The sequence below is a fragment of the Platalea leucorodia genome, assembly GCF_965183815.1.
Source record: "Platalea leucorodia genome assembly, chromosome: Z".
In the NCBI taxonomy this organism is placed as follows: Eukaryota; Metazoa; Chordata; class Aves; order Pelecaniformes; family Threskiornithidae; genus Platalea; species Platalea leucorodia.
The window spans coordinates 90,417,233-90,439,738 of NC_138858.1; the positions used below are offsets into that span (position 1 = coordinate 90,417,233).

At 40.7% G+C, this 22,506-nt stretch overlaps 1 protein-coding gene across 1 annotated transcript in view; it reads right to left on the reverse strand.

The window, feature by feature from the left end:
• The window catches only part of LOC309602160 (dedicator of cytokinesis protein 5), an 84,664-nt gene that overhangs the window by 19,151 nt on the left and 43,007 nt on the right, over nucleotides 1-22,506 (reverse strand). The window contains exons 17-36 of the mRNA XM_082335528.1: nucleotides 22,295-22,398; nucleotides 21,456-21,648; nucleotides 19,942-20,039; nucleotides 18,905-18,994; nucleotides 17,661-17,761; nucleotides 15,106-15,240; nucleotides 14,257-14,368; nucleotides 13,024-13,094; nucleotides 11,920-12,026; nucleotides 11,335-11,471; nucleotides 10,551-10,646; nucleotides 9,535-9,633; nucleotides 6,663-6,757; nucleotides 5,511-5,589; nucleotides 4,862-4,962; nucleotides 3,719-3,777; nucleotides 3,066-3,220; nucleotides 1,345-1,430; nucleotides 640-796; nucleotides 58-98 (exon numbers count right to left, since the gene is read on the reverse strand). Of these exons, the coding sequence (XP_082191654.1) occupies nucleotides 58-98; nucleotides 640-796; nucleotides 1,345-1,430; nucleotides 3,066-3,220; nucleotides 3,719-3,777; nucleotides 4,862-4,962; nucleotides 5,511-5,589; nucleotides 6,663-6,757; nucleotides 9,535-9,633; nucleotides 10,551-10,646; nucleotides 11,335-11,471; nucleotides 11,920-12,026; nucleotides 13,024-13,094; nucleotides 14,257-14,368; nucleotides 15,106-15,240; nucleotides 17,661-17,761; nucleotides 18,905-18,994; nucleotides 19,942-20,039; nucleotides 21,456-21,648; nucleotides 22,295-22,398 (2,116 nt within the window). The remainder of the gene's footprint in view (nucleotides 1-57; nucleotides 99-639; nucleotides 797-1,344; nucleotides 1,431-3,065; nucleotides 3,221-3,718; nucleotides 3,778-4,861; nucleotides 4,963-5,510; nucleotides 5,590-6,662; nucleotides 6,758-9,534; nucleotides 9,634-10,550; nucleotides 10,647-11,334; nucleotides 11,472-11,919; nucleotides 12,027-13,023; nucleotides 13,095-14,256; nucleotides 14,369-15,105; nucleotides 15,241-17,660; nucleotides 17,762-18,904; nucleotides 18,995-19,941; nucleotides 20,040-21,455; nucleotides 21,649-22,294; nucleotides 22,399-22,506) is intronic.

The following is a 22,506-nucleotide window of genomic DNA, read 5'->3' on the forward strand; positions in this document are numbered from 1 at the left end:
CAGAACACCAAGAGAAATAAAGGCTTCTATACATGTTTATGGAGGGAAACAGCCTACCTGATATAAATGTCCTCTCGTTTCTTCTCCTTATAAAAATTCTGCCAAGAATAGGAAAACAAGTCAAACTTTCACAATGTAAAGTGGCATGGATTTGCATAATCATCTCTAGACAAGTAACTTAAGCATCAGTTTTAGATATTTCAAAGATCTTCGCTGTCATCTTGCCTACTTAGGTGCATACATCCCTACAACCATCCCTTTAACATAAGGTGGGGCTACTGTCACCTCTAGAGAAGGGGTAAGGCAAAGAAAGCGGCTTGTCTGAAGTCATACAGGCTCTCTGCAGTGGAACAGAGACTTAAGCCCACATTTCCCAAACTATCAGCTACCCATCTTTCCTGCCTGTATTTCAGGGCTTCAGATTACCAGGTAGACAAGGACTAGCCATGTGACTTGATTTTGGACTGTACATCTTTCTATGCTTTACAGCTGTCAATGGCTGATAGCCTGATTTAGGCGCATCATTAACCAGAAATGGCATAAAGCATTACTTAAAATCCTACAAAAAATCCCCTTCGGAATCCACAAAAGGCAGGTCAGTAAAGAAGCACCCGTATCCAAACCCAGCCTTCCCCGTACCAGCACATTGACAGTGCAGCTCATGCGGTTCTCCTTGCTTTCATCGTGCATGATTGTCCTGTAGTCCAGCAGGTTCTCTAGCAGGCTGCTGACCAGCAAAGCAAACACTTCTCCAGAAGCAGATAGATATTTATGCTTCCGACAGTGCTCCAGGAGGCTGCAGATACACCCAGAGAGACGGAAGGGAATACTCAAGTTACGGTTCTGAGTGGTGTTAAGTAGAACTTCAGCGTAAATTACCCAAACAGCCACTCAGCTAACAGAGTCAAATATGTTTCCTGAACAGAGACTCACAGTGCAGAACAGCGCACTGCATCCACCGACTTGAGATGCCCACGTCAGGCAGGTCAAAGCCTGCCTTGTTGATCAAAAACCTGGATTCTACTCTTGGTGCTAAAAGAAGGCTCTGATTTTGCTTTAACTCTGAGCCTGCTGTTCTCAAGCTTTTCCATTTACAACCCCCTTGCCAGTTTGGCACCTGCCTCTAGCCTTTCATCTCCAGCTTCAGGGTAGTTGTGCAAGTTGCTGCTCCAGAATAAAAGCATCATTTTAAGGCAATCAGTCTCAGAATACCCATATAGCATTAAGATTGCTGTCAACTACACTGTCTCCCTGTTCACTGGAGTAATGAATTAGGGTTTCTTTGCATTAGAAAAATAGGCAACTAAGCTGTAAAAAAGAGCCTCTGTTCTTCATAAAACTTACAGTTTCTCCAGCAAAATCTTGTACTGTTCATCCCCTCGGCCACCCTCCACTTCCTGGTCCAGTCTGGTTATCAACTCATTTTCAAACTGAAAAGGCAAAAAACCAAAATCAAATAGACAGCAACTCTCAAGAGTGTGGTCTGAACATTAGTAATGCTTGTGGCTGGTGTTTCTGAACTTCCCCGCCATCAGACACTGGTTTTACATGCAAAGCTAGAGTACGCTTTCATCGTTGGAGCAGAATAAAAATGTTAAGAAGCCAAGATGACAAGATTGGAGCAAGGAAATAGAAGTCCTCCCTCTCTCACCCTACAGTCACTGGAAAGTCATGCTCTGGGGTAATGCTTCCTCTTCTCCTCCATCCATTAGCACCTCAATTTTGCTAGGATGGAGAAGCATCTTAGCAGCCAACTTACAGATGATAATGGTCATTCACTCACCCTGAAGAAACTGAACTACTACCATCAGTTAAGGGAAAGTCACAACTCTCTGGCCATCATAAATATTTGTGACCACTAATTAAAGCATCTTCTCATGCTGCAAGAACCAAGTCCTGTGTGATTATCTGTCTAGCCATGAAGATATGCCCTTTTATGTGCAAGCAGGTCAACTACATAGTCTCAGTTTTAACTGTGGCTAGCATATAAATACCACTGGAATGGAAAATCCATGCCACACACATCCCGTTTCCTTCTACCAATTCCAAAAACCCCTGAGATCCTGGAGCCAACCACACCAAAGACTGATGACCCCAAGGGAAGAAAGATCCCATGTGTGCACTGAAGCTGGGGTCTAAGCTGGTGTGGGCGTGGTGCTTAGGGAGATGCACATCACATTTGACAACAGTCTGAACTGCCAAGGTGGCTGCCTTTTGGACGGATGGCTCCTACCTATCTCCAGGGAGAAGACTGTCTACAGCGTAACTACAGTGTCCCCTGCCTGCCAGTTGAGATGTTAATGTCTGATATCCCCAGAGGAAAGCTGGAAGAATAAGTCTTTAGAAACTGCAGTGAAAACTTAAGCTCAGGGCAAAAGCAAAGATCCTCTTTTTTCCTTCCTCACTTTCTGGTGCTTTCTCGGTAGCAATGAAAGGCAACTTCTGGAGAAATTAGCACAGGGTTGGAACTCAGGGATCTGGGTCCTGTTCCCTGCTCTGTCCTTTTACTTGTGTAGCCTCAAGCAAATCCTGTCTGTCCTTTGTATCACTGTTCTCCTTTCCATAATGGTGGCATCAGTATTCACAAATGTGTTGCCAAATTTGAAGTTAATGAGGGATTTAGTCAGTATGTAAGCAACCACATACTCCTAACACTTGATTGTCCAGCAATTTTCTTTATAGTAACTTACATTTACAGCCATAGATCTGTCCTGTGGGAATTTATATTGTTATTATAAATGTACATAGACATGACTTTTTAGGGTACTCTCTTTGGGTCTTCAAATTGCTTCACAATTTAAATGTGGGTATTCACACATCTGCAAATGCAGAAAGGTATGAAAACAGAAGAATTCATTAATTATCAAAGTCATGCAAACGTACAGCCAGGGACAGAACTGAAGAGTCCTGACTCCTACAAACCACTTAACAATAACTTCTCAAGGTGTTTGGCAAAATGCTTGTTTTGTGTGGTTTTTTTGTTTGTTTTGTTTAGATGCTCTCTTCTCCTTCTTGCCCAATGCATACTGTGGAACATCTGTACTGAAGATACCAGGCTCCCTTACCATATGGAAGTTTCTGTTCCCACTGAAGTTAAACTCGCACTGCATCATATCAAAGAAGATGGGAATGGTAGCTTTCCGTAGCTCAGGCTCTGGGACCAGGGTTACCTCCAGAATTGGGCCTACCATTGCGGGAATGAATTTTATTTTGTGGGGACCTGCAAGAAAGTCAAAGTCAGATACATCCTAATGGCAGGATTTGGATATCCAAATGCTTAAGCACATTATTCATATAAAATAAAGACCATAAAACACAGACATTCTGCTTAGAACACACATTTTACACGGAAAATGGCTACTTAAGGTAGAATTACCATGTTACAGCCCCAAAATTCAGGAATAGTCCAAGAAAATTGAACTGAATTGCATGCAATGTTGCAAATCACAAAGGCTCTCTGAAAAATTCTACTCTTGTCCTTCATATGGTAGAACATCCTTTGTAAAGGATCTGAGAAATTATTTCAGCAGCTGACGTGAGAAGAGATCAGCTTTTGCAAGCTATTCACAGAAAAGGGAAAAGAGATTCTGTGCTCTGAAACAGCTGAACCTTAAGTGTATTTCCCCACATAAAACATGAGCAGCTTTTATAAAGAAATAAAGGATTTGAAACCCAGCTTGAGAGCTTGAATAAAGATAATTCTTTGGCTGGAACTCACCCAGGTTATACCACATATCCCTTATTTTGAAGCCAATTTCTTTCCTCATGTCCCCATACCTAGGAAAAAGTATTAGAAAGAAAAAGATGAAAAAGTCCTACACACTGAAATTACCTTTGCAAAGTTGCTGAAGAAATTTAATGGCAAAACCACAGAAATCCATTACCCTCTCCTTAAAAAAACCCACCACACACAAACCTGGATATGCTGGGCACTTATACCAAAGGGTCTCACAGACTATTTTCTGTACTAGGAATCGATCAAGAAGTTCCTCAATAGTACTTACCTTTTGTTAGATGTTCACCTTATCTTTTTCTTCCTTACCCTGCCCAGCACTAATGCTCAATGCACAGAGGAAGAGAACGGCCATGTGCCATTATGGCAGAAGACTGCAGACTCCCTGAGAGCAGAATAAAGCTGCAGTCCTGCTGCTTCATGCAATTCTACCCAGAATTCTGTTGTATTTGGTGTTTTTCCCTAAAGCTTTAATTGCTGACATCGAGAGTATGCAAGAATATTTAATTATCATGCTTCTTAAAGCCCTCATTATCGCAGAAAAAAGATGGTAAACATTAACTACGTATACCCTAACAAAATTCTATGTCAAGATCTACAAATATATTTAGGCACTTGATTCTAGCTAAATGCAGAAGTAAAAGCTGTTCGGTGTCCTTGTGAATCTGGACAAGTTACTAAAAATTACTGCTTTGGGACTGATGAATGCCTCTGAACTGCTCTCGCTTTCAAAACAGAAAAAGCAAAGAGGGGACTAAAGAACTGCAGGGCTTTTAGGATTCTTGCTTAACTACCTTACACAATGGCTGAGGAATTGCATAAGGCATTGCTTTGGGAACTATGAAAAGCTTTCTGTTACAGACCTTATAGTAGAAAGAGTCTTTTGGCAAGGTGCTTAAACCGACCTTAAATAGCTCAGGATCTGTCTGACCAGACTTACGACATCCACAGTGTAAAGACCTGACATCTGTCCTAGTCACCCCTCCTCCCTTTATCACCATTCATTAATCAAGCACTTCCATGGCATGCTTCATCTCATTCTAAGATTGTATGGGGTATGACTGGAACAGTGCAAATGAAGCTTCTTAAAAGCAAAAAGGCCCGGCAACTTTTTAAGTGTAAACTCACTTCTTGATAATTTTGTTGCGTTTGGCTTGTGAGAAGGTCTCCAGCTGGAGGGATTCATGAGTAAGAAAGGCCACTGCCAAATGGAAATAGTTATTCCAGAGCTGTGGAAGAGAAACAAGTCTAAAATAGGAGAAGGCAAAGGAAAAGCAACAACCAGCACAACAGAGCTACACAGCCCTAAGTGCTGTAGTCTCCCAGGTAAGTGTTAATGAGAAAGCGTACCAACAGTGAGCTGGTAGATGGGTCTGTGTTCTTGGCCGTAGCAGGCAAGCTATGAAGCATATAGCAGCTTAAAATTTCTCACTCTTTTTAGCTTGTACTTTCCAACTAAAGGAAGCGACAGTGGGTACGCCCATACAGTATTTTGTTCCTAACTAGTCAACCACAAATCAGCTATAGTCAGCATGCTGCTCAACTTGACCTTGTAAAGCCTGCAGCAGTTGTATTTGCTTGCAACTTATTGCTGCACTAACCACAGTTCTGTAATTCAAAACCGCTTTGCATTCTGCTGCTTTTCTATAAAAGACTATGGACATTTTCCCCAGGCATGCTCCATATCAACAGATCTGTTAACAGCAGAATTTGTTTGTTCTTCCTGCCTTTCAGGGCTGGGGTCCATAAGAAAACCCAGAAACAATGGACCTACTACCTGGAGTTCAAAACTTGTTTGATCCAGAAAGAAACGATTGAGTACAGAGGTAAATTGGTTCACCGCCCGGAGGAAAACCCTGGAAGAGATAAAAACATCAAATAAAAGGTGGCTCTTGAAAAAAATAACATTGCAGTTCTATGTTTACGACTCCTACATGTAAGCTCAAGAGACAAGAATAGATTCTCCCAAACAAGACAAGTATTCCTCTATAATGCTATTTCACCTCTTTCCCAGTAGAGGGACATTCAGGGAAAGTTATTCCTCTGTTTCTGAACAAAAGAAACCTTGACTGGAGGCAGATGAGAAACAAAACACTTTTTGGATCATCCAATCTCTTTGACAGTGCAGTGTCATTGCAGATGGTAGCTTCTCTTAAGTTTAGCCTATCCTCACCACTAAAGCATTCAAATAACTTGCCACTTTCACGCCCTTCTCCACACCACACCCCCTACGACACAGCAGAGCTACGCCGCATCCATTCTGAAGATGACTTGCATAACTGTGCCATGCAAACAAGAGTTACACGCTTGTTGTTTCTTCATTCTGGCCCCAGTTCTGTTGATAGCGCCTGTGGGAAAATTAAATTCACAGGCATGTAGACCCTGCTGCGTCATGGATAGCAGGTTTGGCCATGCTTTACCACCTAGCACAGCAGACAGATAGCGAGCCAAAGCCATTCGAATTGTACAGGCTTCGCAGGACAGATTGACTCACACAAGGCCAAAGTCCACAGCAGAGGACAGACGTGAATCTGGGTAGTTCTAGTTTGCAGGCCAGCACACTAAACCCTAGACCACACTTCAGTCCAACTCTAGCTTTACGTTTGCCACGTGATTCCCCCAGAATTGAAACCAAAAAGGCTTCTCTAATTTACACTGCACTCTCCAGCAGATAAGTGACTGGATGAAAGACTGCATGGTTTTGATTGTGTGCCTTTAGGCAGGAAAAGGAAGATTTCCAGTTCCATCAAGAGAAATGCACAGGCACTACAATTTACTGAAATCCAATTTACATCACCCTGAAACTGTAAAAGAAAATAAGCCTATGTAACTCCATTGATTTGCAAGCCTGCTTGTGTGAGTCACCCTCCTTTCAGAACCAGAAAGGCTCCAAAGCACTAGCAAGACTTAACATAGCACAACTATATACCTGCTCTGCATCATATTCATGACCATCCAGTCGGTTGCATAGACATTTTTTCCAATCAGATCCTTAAACATAATGAATGTTTCCATCAGGAAGTCCTGTTGGAAAAATAAAAACCACAGCCCATCAAGTTGAACATGGTAGTCTTTTATCCACATGAGAATATAGGGAAATGCAAATGTTTGCAATTGCATCAATTATCGACTGCACTGATTAGTAATCAATACACTGTACCTCCTAAGAAGGATCTCTTATTGTGTAGGTATATTCCAATAACTAGATTATTTCTGACATCTCATCCATTCAGTTACAGAAGGAGAAATAATTCCACAGAACATGTTGATCTGTTTTATTAAACCTGTCTTTACTGCTTTGAATTAAGCTGGGTTGTAGGGAGTTCTGGTGCACAAGCTGGATTAAAAAGCAAAACCAATATTCAAGGACTTGTTTCCAAATGTCTGAATGATGACAGTGTAACAGCCCTATGCCGTATCTTCTGTAAAGATGGAAATTGTAATCTATTTTCACTTCCCCAATTAGTTAAGTCTTTTCTGATCCAGTTTAAAACAGATAGTTAAACAGAGGTAGTGACCATGCCATCAGACACATTGTTTAGACCATGACTGTAGAAAAGACTTTTTGCACAAACACTAAACTGCTCCAAACAAAGCTACATCACACCTTAAGACTTGGGCAAGGCAAGGTTGAATTGTAGAATAAGAAAAAAGGAAAAGGAAAAAGAGAGATGAGCAAAAGAAGGTAATGTCAAGAATATCGATCTCTCTATTGTGGTTGCTACAGATATAAATGCCACCTATGAGCATTTAAATGGATGCTGTTCTCTACAAAGACAGCACATTAGCATAGCATTTCAAAATGAGAGGGACACAAAGAAGGTCACATGAGAAATCACCACCAGCAAAAAAAAAAAAAAAATTTTTGTTGAGCTGAACAGCTTGCTCTAAAGAATTGGCAAGCGACATCGATGGAGAGAGAGAAATGGGCATTTGGTGCTGCCTCAGTAAAAATCCTGCAGGCATTATTAAATCAGAGCTTGATGGAAAGGTTTGGACTTGACATGGGGCACCTTGAAGATATGAATTAACTTATAACAGCGTTAAACCAACCAAGTAATGATACAATGCCAGGGCTGAAAATACCAAAGCAAATAAAACCCAAGAATAAACAACAAAAATGAAAACAGTTATAGCAGTAAAACAAAATGCGATGTTGTATTGATATTAACAACTACACTACCACAAATGCGGGCTTGCTCCTGTAGATTTAAGAATTTGTAAAAATTAGGTTACAAATTGTTATTTTCAATCAGTATCTGTTTAAATTATGTGCAGCTAGTTTTAATAATTACATAATTTACCCTCTTAATATGTCCTCATGTAGAAAATTTATGTATACACACAGAAATACAAAAGAAACATTCTCGTATTTGAGTCAGAAGGTGCAGAACTATATGGTAAAACAAGACATCTTCAACTTGCAAGCTGAGGTTCAATCTGAAGTTTCTATTTCAGGAAAGCTTCTAAGCACCTGTTTAACCTTACCTCAAACTTAAGTTATGATGGTCTCCCACTAGCTCAACTGCTCTTCAGGAGAAATTCTGAATTGAGGCCCACGCAACATAAAATTTGTTTCAATTCTGCCTTGAATCCACCTTTTTCCAAAATCCATCAGATTTGTCTTCCTAGTACCCTTCTTCCTCAGACACAGTATTTCTACATAACCCTGCTGAAAACCTTTTTACTCATTTACTTAATGAACACTAGCAGAATTCATGAATCTACTTCGGTTTTTCTTCCTTCACAAAAAATTATTTGGGTAATATAAAAAGCAATTCTAACACTAAATGATGAGTGCTCTCTATAAACAATGCAGCCAAGTGGCCTTTCAGATGCAGAAGTGACAGAAATGTGTGTGTCCTGTAGGTGGCTATGTTGCTCAAGAGATTGCAAGCAATTCCAAACACACAAGGCAAGAGAGATCACCTTGCCATCCAAAATGAATTACAAACACCTTCTTGTGGTTTTTGATCTAGCTTTTACAGGAAGAACAGAAGTCCAGGCTCTTCCCCAGCCACTATTTAAATAAGCAAGAGCTTCTAAGTTGCAAAACAAGGAGTATGGGGACAAAAAAGCCAGAACAGTTGCTGTGTCATGCTTCAGAGACCTGCATAAATACTGGTTTTGGTTCCGACTTGTTCTGGGCAGTCTGGGGAAAAATCTGGACACAGCTGTTAATTCTAAGGGCCTCAAAAAAAAGAAAAAAAAAAACACAAAACAAAACAAAAAAAACCCAACAACAACCCAAAATAACCAAAAAGAAACCCTAATGTTTCACCTGGTTTCACATTGAAGGTCCCTGGGGACGTGAATTGTACACAGTTTTTAACATGGAGGGAACTATTTGCATTGCTGCCCACTAAAGCAAGACTAAAGTCTTTTTAATTAATTTAATTAAAATCTAGAGGAGGAGAAAGAATTAGAAAGAAATAGAACAGGATCACAAAGAGATACAGTGAGAGCAAGAGAGGGGAAAATGCTTTTTCTTTCCATCTTCATTCACTCTTCTGGTTCTTGACTTTTTACTGGCACAGACTTAAATAGTCATTGAACTTGTATTTACTCAATGCTACAAATGCTATTCTCAGGCTCTACTGAGTCAGCAGCATCCACTGTGTATACCCAGCAGGGGTGATGTGAATATATCCCCAGGGGCTGCGGCGTTAGGTGCCCATAAGTCATTGCTGATGAATGCAGTATAATCACTCCAAACTGAATACAGTAACTTGAAATGACCTGTCAGAAGCAGAGTGTAATTCTTTACGGACTGAGCTAATCCCCCAGCCAGGCTGACTTACAATAATGTCCTGCCTGGTTTTGAAAGTATTGATGTAATGGTTGTAATGGAAATCATCCATCTGCCTCAGGATGGCTGTCATGCAGGCCACAAAAATGCCCTAGAACAGGAAAAACAAAACATTTGATTATTTTCCTGAATTAAGCACTCTAAGTTCAAAGTGTGGCATATGCTTTCAGAGTTCTGCCTCATCAAATATCACCGATCACAATCCTCCTCATCTATGTGACATCAGTCTCTGAGACTGTTTAGTCTTCTACCCCAAACCAGTCAAGACTTCCTAAATTTCAAGTATGGAGTCTGGGTATAGCTTTCTTTCTCCCCAGGGATCACAGTTTGCCAGAAAAACACATCCTCAAAACAATGGAATATAGGTATGTATACGAACCACTTCATTGTGTCTTAAGAGTCTTTTCCAACCTAAATGATTCTATGATTTTCAAATTTACTACGGCCAACTGTAATTCTCACGGCTGACATACTGGTAATAGCATTAACTTGACCTTAGAGTTATCAGAAATAAGACATTGCTATATACACCCAGCTCTTGATTTCTCTATCTTTCTGTACATGAAGTACAGGGTAAATTAAAACACACCACCTTGCTTACACCTTCTAAGATGCCACACAGTAGTCAGAAATGCCCCTTAGACATGCCTCATCCTTCAGCATTTAATCCTATTCAGCCAAGGTGACAAAAGAGCGTTTTTTCAGCAAAGACTCCTTGTGTATTAAAAACTGCACTGAAACCAAATTCGCTGTGCACAAGGGCCCAAAGGAACTTGAAGTCACAGCAAACTGTGACTCAGTTCAAACTGCTGCTGAAATAGGACAATTTGTATCCTAATACCCGGTCTCAGAAAACCACCAAAAGCCATGTTCTAGTGGCACGGAAGCCCTGCAGGAAATGGAAAGATGATTTCATAAACCACTGCTACACACTGAAATCTCCCAGGAGAATAGATTCCACTATAACAAATGGTAAAGTAATAACTGAAGCAAGTAAAAGGCTCTCACAATGTGTGGAGACTGTCTGCTCATTCCAATCACTGTGCGGTTTATTCTCCTTAGCAGGCGTTCCATGATCAGCTGGATGTGGACAGCAGTGGGTCCCTGGGGATATGCAATAAGGAAAATTTGAGACAGTTCTTGATGTATACTGTTCTACAGAGTGCTCCCTGTGTGGGAGAACTGCCCTGACAGTGGTTAATTGTTATTAGAGGATGCAAAAAAGGAGATTTAAAACACATGAGCAATCGATTCAAATACTGTAGGTATACACTTGGTGGACAGCTAGCATAATTGATCTATACCAGCTTCATTAGTTCATCCTGGCACAGCTAAACTGAACAGCTCTTCAGTTCAAACTATTCTTTTCACAGCAACTTCGAATCAATTTCCATGATTAATGTGGCAAGTAACTGTATTCTCCTGACTGAATAATGATCGTTGTCCCCATTTCATAGCAGAGAAAACGAGAAACCAAATACTTTTATGACTTGCTCCAAATAATTCAACAAGCCACCAAAATAGCTGGGAATAACACTTTGGTCCCTAGAAAGGAAAGTAATTGCTTTTTGTACTGTAGTGATAACCACTAATTCAACCTTTCATGGCTCCTTTTTAGACACAGCTACTTTATGTGCAAAGACGTTCAAAGAACTATACAGCAATGCAACACGATTTCTATAAACATCAGAACTTCGTCATTCTTTAAACCATATGTTGAGAACATTTCTTTGCCATAACTTCTCAAAAGAAGAATTAACCTTAATTTGCACCCTTGACAGTTCATGCTCACCACATCTTTCCGATCCAGGACTTCAAGAACACTGCTAAGTAGCTGTGAGCAGGCCTCATGGTCAGGCTTGTTTGAATTGTCATCCAGCTGGCCACTTAGCTGATCTATTAGTAGCGGCAGAAGAGCATCTCTGCATTCTAAAAAAAAAGAAACAGCACCACATCTTGTTGGTCGCCGGAAGTTCTTCAGAATTCAGTATATGTGGGTACCACACAGTAGCTTTCTGCTCATAACTATCTAGGACACCAAAACATGCTTATATCCACTTGAGTTACCACTAACAGACTAGTGACAGTCATAAATTACCTGTAATTACATGTATTGCATCAAATAGCGTGCACTCACCTTCTGCCTCTTTCTAAATCAACTCACTAGATCAAGATCCTGCAGTATTAGGCACTGCATAAAGACTGAACAGCAAAAAAAGTTTCAGTTGTTCCACGGCAAGGAATATTTCTAAAGATGGGTTTAATGGTAGACAACCACTGATGACTGACATAAAGGACATGTGAACTTGAAAGACATTTTTGTTATTAAGGGTGTGTGGCCCCATGCAGAATCCAGAGACTTCAATTTGCTACTTACCAGACTGTTTAAACAGATCACTCTCGACTATCTTGGTCATGCAGTTTAGCTTCTGTCGAACTAACTGGTTGTCAGGAATACTTTGGATAAACTTGCTGAAGAGGACACTAGAGTGCAAACCACAAAGTAAGCAGATGGTCAGCATTTTCACCCAATGTGATTCCATCCTATGCTTACGCTGTCCCGCACCTGGGCAAGTCAAGCAGTTTTGTCACTGTGTGGACACGTTACCTGCAAGTGGTGTCCAGGCAAATTACTATGGAGCCCTAACTTATTTTCAAGAAACTTAGCATAGGACTTTTACTAAAACTCAACAGTATTCAGAAACTGCAGGCTTAGACCTCTTAAAATGAAGCTTGCAACCCAAGACACACTAGACATATCACAGAAGCTTATAAATAGACAATACTATCTGCCTTCCAGTGCCAGCATAAGATAATCATACTTACTTTCATACAAAATGAAAGCAGAATTTTGCAAAGCTTCAGCAGACCACCGCTGAAACTTGAAATACTGCTATATACAATTGCAAGAGCATATCCTTCCAGATGCCCCTTTCATCAAGAGTGATGACTCATTTCAATGTGAGATTCCATTAAATTAAATTCCATGTACATTTGCTGTCTGTCTACTGCTTACGAGCAAATTATTTGTGTCAGAACAAGGAGGCATGGTTGGGAGGTTCTGGGCAAAGCTATGAGCACCAAAGAACAGAAATCCACACAGTGTTGTGAATTTCCTGAATAAATACAACTTTTGTTTTCCTGACCAAGGCTGTGACTTTGTCACACATTTCAGTTTACCTCAGAAGCAATCATTTAAGAATTAGTGGAAACTTGCATAACATTTCAACATATCACTCCCAAGTCCTCAAATTTTGGCTTTCAGTAAAATCTCAAAGTGTCTAAGAAAGAGCAGTTGAGATGCATAAATCCCTTTGAACTAAACTGACTTCCTTTAAAGCCCTGCAAGCACTTCCTCAAATTCACGCACAGTACGAGCATCATCATGTCATAACCAGAGTGGCTGTTTTTAGGAAAGTTTCCAGAATCCTTCCCAACAGATAAGCTGGGTTTAGAGGTCAAACAAGCTTAATATGGTTACCTGAGCTCAACAGGGTCAAATACTAGTTTGACATCATTTATGATACTTGGCAAATACTTTAAAGCTGCACCCTGCAAGAAAAAAAGACAAGGATATGAAACTCACATGGGAACCGGAGTTACACCAGCTAGCTCATTCTAAAAGGGTGTAAAGTCTCAACAACAATGCCCACAGCTCACATGGCAAATCTAGTTTTTGTCAAGAGCAAATATGCAGACACTTGTAGAGAACGGGCTTAAGATCAAATTTATGCATCCAAAGAGCCTCCAGCAACCACATATCTGCAGCGCAGAGAGGAAGAGGTGAAGGAGGAAGGATTCGTAGCCAAGTTCTTTAGTTTTTGCAAACATTCTGCAGTTCCAGGGATTAAGCTCGTTATAGCCTGACATGAAAAGCACTAGTCAGTTAAATTGACTCAGTGTTCCGCATACTTTAGCATGTCCACATATACATCAATAAGTTAACTAGGTACTAGTATGGCTTTCATAAATGTAGCATCCAGACAACCAGGTGCAATAGCAACTAAAGGTCTGTCTATGATGTTCTATGATTGCTGCCAGCAGGTACTCTGACTGCATGAGAATCAAAGTTGGGCTTTAAATCACCCAAGTCCTAATTAAAAGTTTAGAATCAATCTTTCCTTCAAACAGAGAAAAGCATGTTGGCTAGACGAACTGAAATAAAGAAAGTAATCTAAATCGCTGCCTTCAGCAATTTAGCAGCCTCATTGCATGGCTGCTCTGCTCCTCCTCAGAGCATAAACGAAGGTTTATAATCCAGTTGACACCAGAAAAACAAGCAAGTATAAAATCTAAGATACATTTAGAAACCATTTGTTTTTTCATTACTTTCATTCCCAGCATTTAATTGATTTTTGTAGTGGTTTAACATTGCTATCTCCATTACCCTCAAGCTTGGTGTTACACTAGTTGAAGTGTCTTCCACACTGCAGTAGATTACATCTGCATTGGTTGTTAGCTTTCATCCTAGGTGCTGAAGGGTTTTCAGCAAAGCCACAGCTCTCATCTTTATTTGATAAACTTTGGGGTTTAAATACTCCTTTCCTGCCACACACAGCTCATTAAAACAGACATTCGGAGGTGGTGTGACTCATCTGAATGGGTTTTTATGTGCCTCAAAGCTTGTCCCTTTTTCTGTCCCCTCTCCCCTGCCCCGCAACTGTATCAGTTGACCTAATAAAAGATATTACCTCTCCCTGCAAATTATGCATACCTTAATCTTGACAGCCTCCTCTAAAGGCCGGTCCATGAGGACATTGAAGGAGAGGAACAGCTTGCGTATTGCATCATTAAATTCATCCCCATCTTCACTTTTCCCATAAAACCTACAAAGAACAGAAAGAGCTAGTTATACACATAAATCTAGGCTAACAGTGTCACAGTAGCCGAAATATGATTTTATCCTGTGGAACAACATCTTAAAGCAATCTCCTCCTACAAAGACATGAGTGTAAAACTGGCATTGGGGATTCTGCAGCAATTCCCTGCTAAAATCTGTTAAAAGGGAAAAGCTGTACTTTTTAAACTGCCATTGCATCAAACTGCTTGGGTTCCAAGAATCAAGTAGCTCATTCGGTATTAAACAAAAAAGCCAGAATGAACATGAGAAAAGGACTCCGAAGATTCACTGTCAATCTTTGAAACCATGTTTTGAGGCTATGGTAAAACCACTGCTGTTGACTATATCCTAACCAAACGTGTCGCCTTCACCTCACCTAACAAGTAACCACATGTGTATTTGTTTCTTAAAGTTTCTTAAAATGAGGAAGTCATTCCATGTTTGTTTGTTGGTTTGTTTTTTCATTAATAACAGGTTCCTTTTCAGCGCTACCATATGCTGCTTATGGCATGTTACAGGTGACTAAAAGGATTTTTTCAAATTAGGTATTTCAATTTTTACTCAACTTATTTTCTCCAGCTGTAGACAAAGGGCAGAAAGACACTCTTAAAAATTCAAGGGTAGAGGATATGCTGAAGAATATCCCCTCTAGTGGTGTTGACTGGAAGCAACTTCAGTGACTTCCAAAAGGAGACATAAGGATGGCAATGACCTTGGTCTCACCTCAGGTACAATATTCGTGACTGAACAATGAATCGGAATAGGTACTTCAAGGCTTTCAGAGCAGCAAATAGCAATTCTGTCTTGCTGGAGTCATCAGCATTTCCCACGTAACAGTTCAGTACTTTGGTGAGTTTCCTATGGAAATAAAACGAAAAGGAGAATAAATATAGACACGGTTAAGTTTCTGTGTAAGTCCAGCTTCCTGATTCCAGAAAGCAGCTACAGGCTAATAAATAGATAACAGACAGGGATTCCTCTTCACAGCCTATTTCCTTCTGAAGTCTTTGGCTTCACGGGATGCCAGATTTTCATAACCAGTTCATGAATTCTCAGAAAAGTCTACAAATTTGTCTACAAATTCCAACTTCTTGATCCATTTGTTTTTTTTTCCCTTCCTTAAAAGGAAGTTTACAGGAAGCTGGAAAACCCATTACTACTGAAAGTGGACCGACACCTTCTCCACGTGTTCGCATTCTCACGTGTGGAGCGCAAAGTTCTGAAGCAATACTTGCCGAATGCTTTGAGAACTGTGGACAGAAGTTGCATAAACACATTTGAGTATTTGCTATCTAGTCTCTGCCGAAACAGATCAGGATCTTCTGTGAGTGTTATGGCAGTTAATATTCAGGCAAAATCCTCTTCATTAAACAACTCACAGCACCCAAAGCGGTGTGAGAGCGATAGCCAAGTATACAACAGCTTTTGCACTTGCTTGCTCTGCTTGCCACACTGCCAGCATCCAATTCCCTGCTTTGCCAAATTCCGGCATGTGGAGCACGCCAAGGACACTATATAATATTATAGTCCACTTGGCATTATGCAGATACCACATTGTCAAGCTAAGCTGGAAAGAAAGGGAAGGGAACAACAAAGCTAAGATACAGTGTGCTCATTAATCAAAGTTTATTTATAGTAAAGAGAGATAAGAATGATGATTCTTCCAGAGGTTACAGGGAAGAAGGAAAAGGAAACCATATGCAAGTAGTGATCGTGTGGCCAGGGCAGGGAAGCAGGCGGCAGGAGGTGGGGACTTCAGAGCTTTGTGAAATCGTGTTTCCTCACAGAATTATCTTTAGGTTGACAGCCACAAAAGAGGCTGAATACTCAGGACTAGGAATTCATGCGTATCAGTAAAAATAACAAGAGATTTTTAGAGGGGAAAAGGAGTTTGGTTTCTGGTTTTGCCCTCCATATTGGCTCCAGTTTTAACTTTTTAGTTGCTTGTTACCATGAGGTAATGACCTTCGGGTTGAGGGGCACTAGATCAAGGAGCTGGAAAGTCAAGAGATGTGGGTGTTACTCCTGGCTTCTCCACCAACTTCCTGGGTATCATTGGGCACATAAGCCATGACTAGCTACGGCACTTAAACAATTGCCTTATTTTTAAGCACATGAAGTCAACAGGTTGACTGAAAGGACTAGAGTTTTCACATGTACCTAAATAAACTCTGCGCATCAGCTTTTTCCTTCCCTGATAAAATAGGGCTAACGATTGTGAGCTGAATTTTTTAAACTGCTTTGAGTTCCACAGATAAAAACATTACAGGGAAACAGAATTACTCCTGCTGTCTGTACACACACATCCAAATGTGAAGAATTGCAAATTTCTTCTAAACACGTGACAGTCTATGTGAGAGAATTTCAATATGTAAGTGTAATCTCATGTAATCGACATGTTTTAAACCCCACCATGACATTTAGCCCTTTTCTGAAGTCTGTGGCCTCCTCAACCTGCCTGGTTGTAGGTAGACAGTGGAGGGAGGTGAACACCATTCTTATCTCTGCTACCATCAACCACAATGTCGCTCATATTATTTCAGCCATGTACGGTTCTGCTTCTGCTCCCCGTGACCCCGTTCAAACATACTCCTAAAATAGGAGTACAAAGTATAGAGACCATTTAAAATTTTCTTCTGCTCAAAGTAATTCTGGGGTAGGCTGGATTGAAAAGGTTGAGGCAGATACTGGCAAGACAAAACAGTTCCATGAGCAGCAATACCTATCAGACCGGATTTCTTAAGAATTTGTGTTCTTTCATCAATTTCCACCACCCTCCCACATACCGACTTACGATACTTTCCGTTGCCTTCTGCATATACCTGTAACCACCACCCCTACCCCCCTGTCTCCACCAACCTTTTAGCAGCAATACTAGACCAAAGCACTCGCAAGTTATACGGGAGAGATGTACACTGACTGACTGCATGAACCTGTGTTCAATAGGAAATCAGGCTGAAAAACATGAAGAGGCTTTGTATAGCACAAACACACACACACACACACAGAGGACTACAAAGACAGTCTGAACCACAGTCTGATACAGGATTTTCCATGATAGCAATCTCTTTTCCTTACAGAAAAAAATTCTTAAAATAGAAACTTTTTACAGGGTAAGAGTAATTACAGGGTTTCTTTCTCTCCTGAAAGCAGAGAAGAATAGGGCGGAACACTCATCTGGTCTATGCTGCCTTTATCACATTAGCGTAGTTGGCCAAAATTATCAGTGAGACACTGTCTGAACGACAGCTTGTGGGTTTGTGGTGACCAGTACTTACACGTATGCCAGGGTTGCGCTGAAGTGCTTATAAATATAAGTTTCAAGTACAGTGTTGAAATGCTGGAACTTGATGTCTCCGATCAAAGAAATAATAAATACCTGCCAAAAATTCAAAAGCAAACAGATGTACAGAGCCGCACAACCCCTAACACGCACAAACATAACTCAGTCTCTAATTGCATGTCATTTATTTTGCTGGGTCATGGTTTTGGTTTGTTTGTTTCTCTAATAGCATTAATGCTACAGATAGTGTTGTTCATATTCTAGTAGTGACTAAATACTGTGGGGTGTGTGACTACATCATTGCTCAGAGGGAAGGTAGGCCATAGCAGCGTTTAGATAGGAAATCTTAGAGAGAAAGGGAGCTACTCCACAAAGCAACAACAGCGATACAGGAAGCAGCACTACTTACAGTCTTTGTGTGACACTGTCATAGCACAGGTTAAATAGGCACAGAGCTGCTGAAGGCCGTTTTTCAAAGCTAAGAAACAATGCTTTTCAGGCTAGAACTTGAGATTCTGATCATTCATACTCATAGCAAACACTCAGTCCTGTTACTATAATGACATGTATTAGAGCCAGGACATTCTGTCCCCCTATATGCACTCCCCCCACCAATGCCAGCTGGATACATCTGACTTCACATTTCTCCCTAAACTGTCAATTACATATTTGCTGGCCAGCATGAAGCACACAACTTTGTTACTGCACACCAAATCCAGTGCCTTTCACAAACCTACTAAGCAGCCTCTCCAAAGATGCAGAATAATCCTTGTGGAGTCTTTTGCTCGGTCATTACAATCCTTCTATAAAGGTTCAGAGGAGCAGTCATCCCTACTGCCTGCGTACCGGGCTAGGATTTAGGGAACATAGGTTCTATTCCCACCATAGCCACAAATCCTCCTCCGTCATGACCCTGAACAAATCATTTCACTTTGTGCTTCAGATAGATAATACAGCTTTTCTCTTTTGTAAATTGCCTTAATGCAAGAAGGTTTTTGAAGAAATTACTATACATTGTGTAAACAGTTATTACTGTTCTCACTGTGGTCACTAAAAAGCTCAATGCATATCTCAGTCCTAGCTCCTGAAAATGCCTCTAAGAAGTGTTTAAATATAATTTATTTCTCAGAGCAAAATACCAATCACTCATCTAAAGGAATCACCAGGAACAGACTGAAAATGTGGCTGAAAAACAAATACTCCCAATGCACACACACAGACAAAAAAAGACTCACTAACCAGTGCATCAAACACAAGGAAGTCATAGGTTTCATTTTCTGACATTTCCATCATTATGTTGAAAAGTGCATCAAGGGTGTCTTGCAAAAACTAGAGGGGAAAAAATAAAATAGTAAAAAGGCAGGAAAAGACTACTACTTCTGGAATCCTGCAGACGAGCCTACTCTTTTGGATCATTTTTCCCCCCTCCAACCTTGCTCAGTTGAACTGTAAAAGCTGTACATGAAAGAACATTTAAAAAGGGATCTTAGTCCTGTATTCATTCACATGCTCGTCATGATCATCACGCTATTCTCCCTCACTACAGCAAGAGGATCTTGTCTTATCAGCTCTAAATGGCCCCACTTTCTTTTCTGTTTTGTTGCCTGTTTACCTAGCAAGAGACCTATTCAAGGCACTTAATTCTGTCCACACAGTTTAAGCTTGCACTAGGCCAAATCGACCACATACACTGTACTAAGGCATAACATTTTACATAAAGACTGGTTTGCAACGACACAGCATTTACTTCAGTTGTTCAGCAGTTAAGTAAAACCATGACCTTGCGTAATCCCAAAAGATCCCCACTTGGAACTACAGGAAGTCTTACCTCCTAAATCCTTCAGCAGACTATTTTCTGTGGTGCTTCAGCACATTTCAGGTCTATTCCCCATGGTACTCTGATTATAAGCTCTTTGAGCCTTCTCTGCACTCTGTTCCTAGATCCACAGCAAGTCCCTATCCACAAAGGAGGCCCAGAGCCCCTACTGAAAATTAAGTTAGGCTTTGAATGTATCTTCCATTTCATAAGGATTCAGGGGAAAATAAAGTCACCACTATCTCCCCAATCCTGGCAACATTTAACTTTGTAATTCTGGTGAATTCCACTAAGGAGAGCAAAGCATACCTTTTGTTCTCCTGTTGCTCAGCAGCTGGAACAGCTCTCCTAGCCTATATAGAGAGCTTTTGGGTTCAATACAATTACAACCCTTCAAGGTCAACATCAAGCACGTACAGAAGTGTTTGCATAACAAGGAGACTCAAGTCTCTATGCATACCTTTACAATTTCTCCTCCTTCCACCTCCATTAGCTTCCTTAGGTTGTGAGCTATGTTCTGAGAGTTAGAACGCCAGTTCAACAAACCCAGCAGGTCAACTAGCAAGGAGAGAACATCAGCAATTAGAAACAGATTACAACACCACAGCTGACTTAATGGCTGCAGAACAATACAGAACAAGTACTAGAGGTTATTTTTAGAATCGGCTTACAAGGAAAAGTCACACTGACATACAGAACATTACCTTGCGATGGTTCTTTTGTCTTGGCAAGAAAGTTAAGTTTTGCTATAAATGGAAACTTCAGTGTAATTTGATAACGCAAGGCATTTGGTAGACAATTTTGCAGGCTTCTCATTCACTCAAGAGAAGGTATCTCAAGCTAGGAATGCTATTAAGAGTGCATGACTTTTCTTACTAATGCTTGTGTTTACTTTAGAGCAGCCTCTTGGAGATTGTTCTTAAAGTTGAAATTGAAACCTCTTGTATAAATTACATGAAGCTGCAGAGCTGTTTATCATAATTCTGGGACATCCCAGGACCTCAGGTTTAGTTACAAACTACAGTTGAGGCTTTCAAAGAAGTCTAGCAGGTTTCATACACATCTTCCATGTTAATGAAATATGTACATCATCTCCATTCTGAAACTAAATTAATTTACTACCTTCAGATATAAGAATACATGTGAAACTTAACAGCCTTGATAAAGAATGCCACATTCAGAAACAGGGGGTACATGCAGGAGAGCAGAAAGATGCAAACGTGCTTCGCCTGCACGTCAGACAGGATAATGAAAGTCGGATTCGCTCCTCGTGCACGTGGATGTATCAGGATGGTGTTTAACTTAAGCTAACTGGCCAAGCTCAAACTGCGAGCAGAACAACAGCTCATACCCATCTCCCAGCAGCTACACAGGTACACCTTGATGGAGCCACAGCTGGTGTCATTTTCACATTCTTTCCCGAAGTCAGAAAGTACGTTACACCAAGAGCCTTCCAGAGCTACCGGAAATCTCGCATCATTTACCAGCACGTACTGTATTCATCCACATATCTACATCATCCTTCATTTTGACCACTTTGGCAGCACGCAAAGCAGAGTTACTGCATAACAGCATGCTGAACAGTTCAGTTCCAACTGCGACATTCTTAACAGGCAGAGGACAGAAGATAATTAACCTTAAACATAAAGGATTCTGAAAACACAAATACACCGTCACAGACGGGTGCCATTTCTATACGTGACGACAAACCTGTTCGATTTAACACTGGTAGTTTGGATAAAATATTCATGTGACATGGTCTCTCATGGCTTCGTAAACATCTTTGTAGCTTGTACAGGCAACATGATGCCAACAATGTTGGGATTGGGCTGCCACTGACACATGAAACAGCAAGATTAAAGCTAAAGCACTGTGCCCACACATGCTGCAATGCCAAAAATTTGCGTAAGGAAAGTGCCCTCTTTACTTCAAACATACAGCGTGACACCGCTAGGCTGCTAATGCAAGACCTACCATTCTGGGTAAGTTTGGTGGAGCAGATCAAAGTGGCAATCTGGAAGCTGTCTTTTGTACTATCTTTAGTGGGTGTGAAGTTGGCTAGATGGTGCAGATTTTTCCCCGAGGGGGCCTCCTTCTCCTCCATCTCCGTTTTGGTACAAGGAAGAGTTAAATAGCATTTAGCATCTTCCATTTTCTTGTTATCACCCTGTTGGTTGAATACAGCCAAGGCAATGGTTATCTCACACTGAACACACCTCATCTGACCTCTTGCAGTTCTCATTTGCAGACACATTTCAACACAGTGACAGCCCGAGAGGGCTTTAAACACCTTTTCATGTCTATAGTTGTTTACTCATATTGTCCATTTTGGGCCTCTAACTTTAGGGAACAGAAGTTGCCCATACTACCAATGAACTAAGCTCTTTTCAGAGTGATTCACACCACAGAATTTAGGAGGCTTTCTCACTTCATAGCTTTCTGCTGCAATTCATTAATTTTTTCCTCTTACTGTGATTAAAGGCACCAGGTCTCTCTTCCCATCACACACGGATCCTCCAAAGCAGGTGTTCACCAGGCCTGTTTGTTGCATGCCGTCTAGGTGAACGATGAGGAAAAATGCTCTATACAGACACGTACAAGGATGTAACAGATTTGTCTACTTGCAGTCAGAAAACCCATTAGTGAAAGCAGAGCTGAGAGTGACTTATTTAAAAAAAAAAAATTACTGTCCTGTTATCTGAGAAAAATTATTAAAAATCGCTGCAATTATGATGTTTACATTGCTAGGAAAAAAGTCAGCCAAGAGTTTTGATTAGTTAAACAAAAGTGAAAACTGCAAATGCCCAAGCTACCTTATAAACAATCAAATTGTGTTTGCCATCTTGCAGTGTTGTTCCATCTGCATTCATCAACTTCACAAAGCCCACGCCAAAAGCTCTCTCAGACTTATCCCTAGCTGTAAACAGAAAAAATCTTTATTAGGAATAGTCTTGTTTATGCCCATGCTATCCATAATGCAGCTCTCTAACTACATGCAGCTTCTTTATTTAATAGCATCACACAA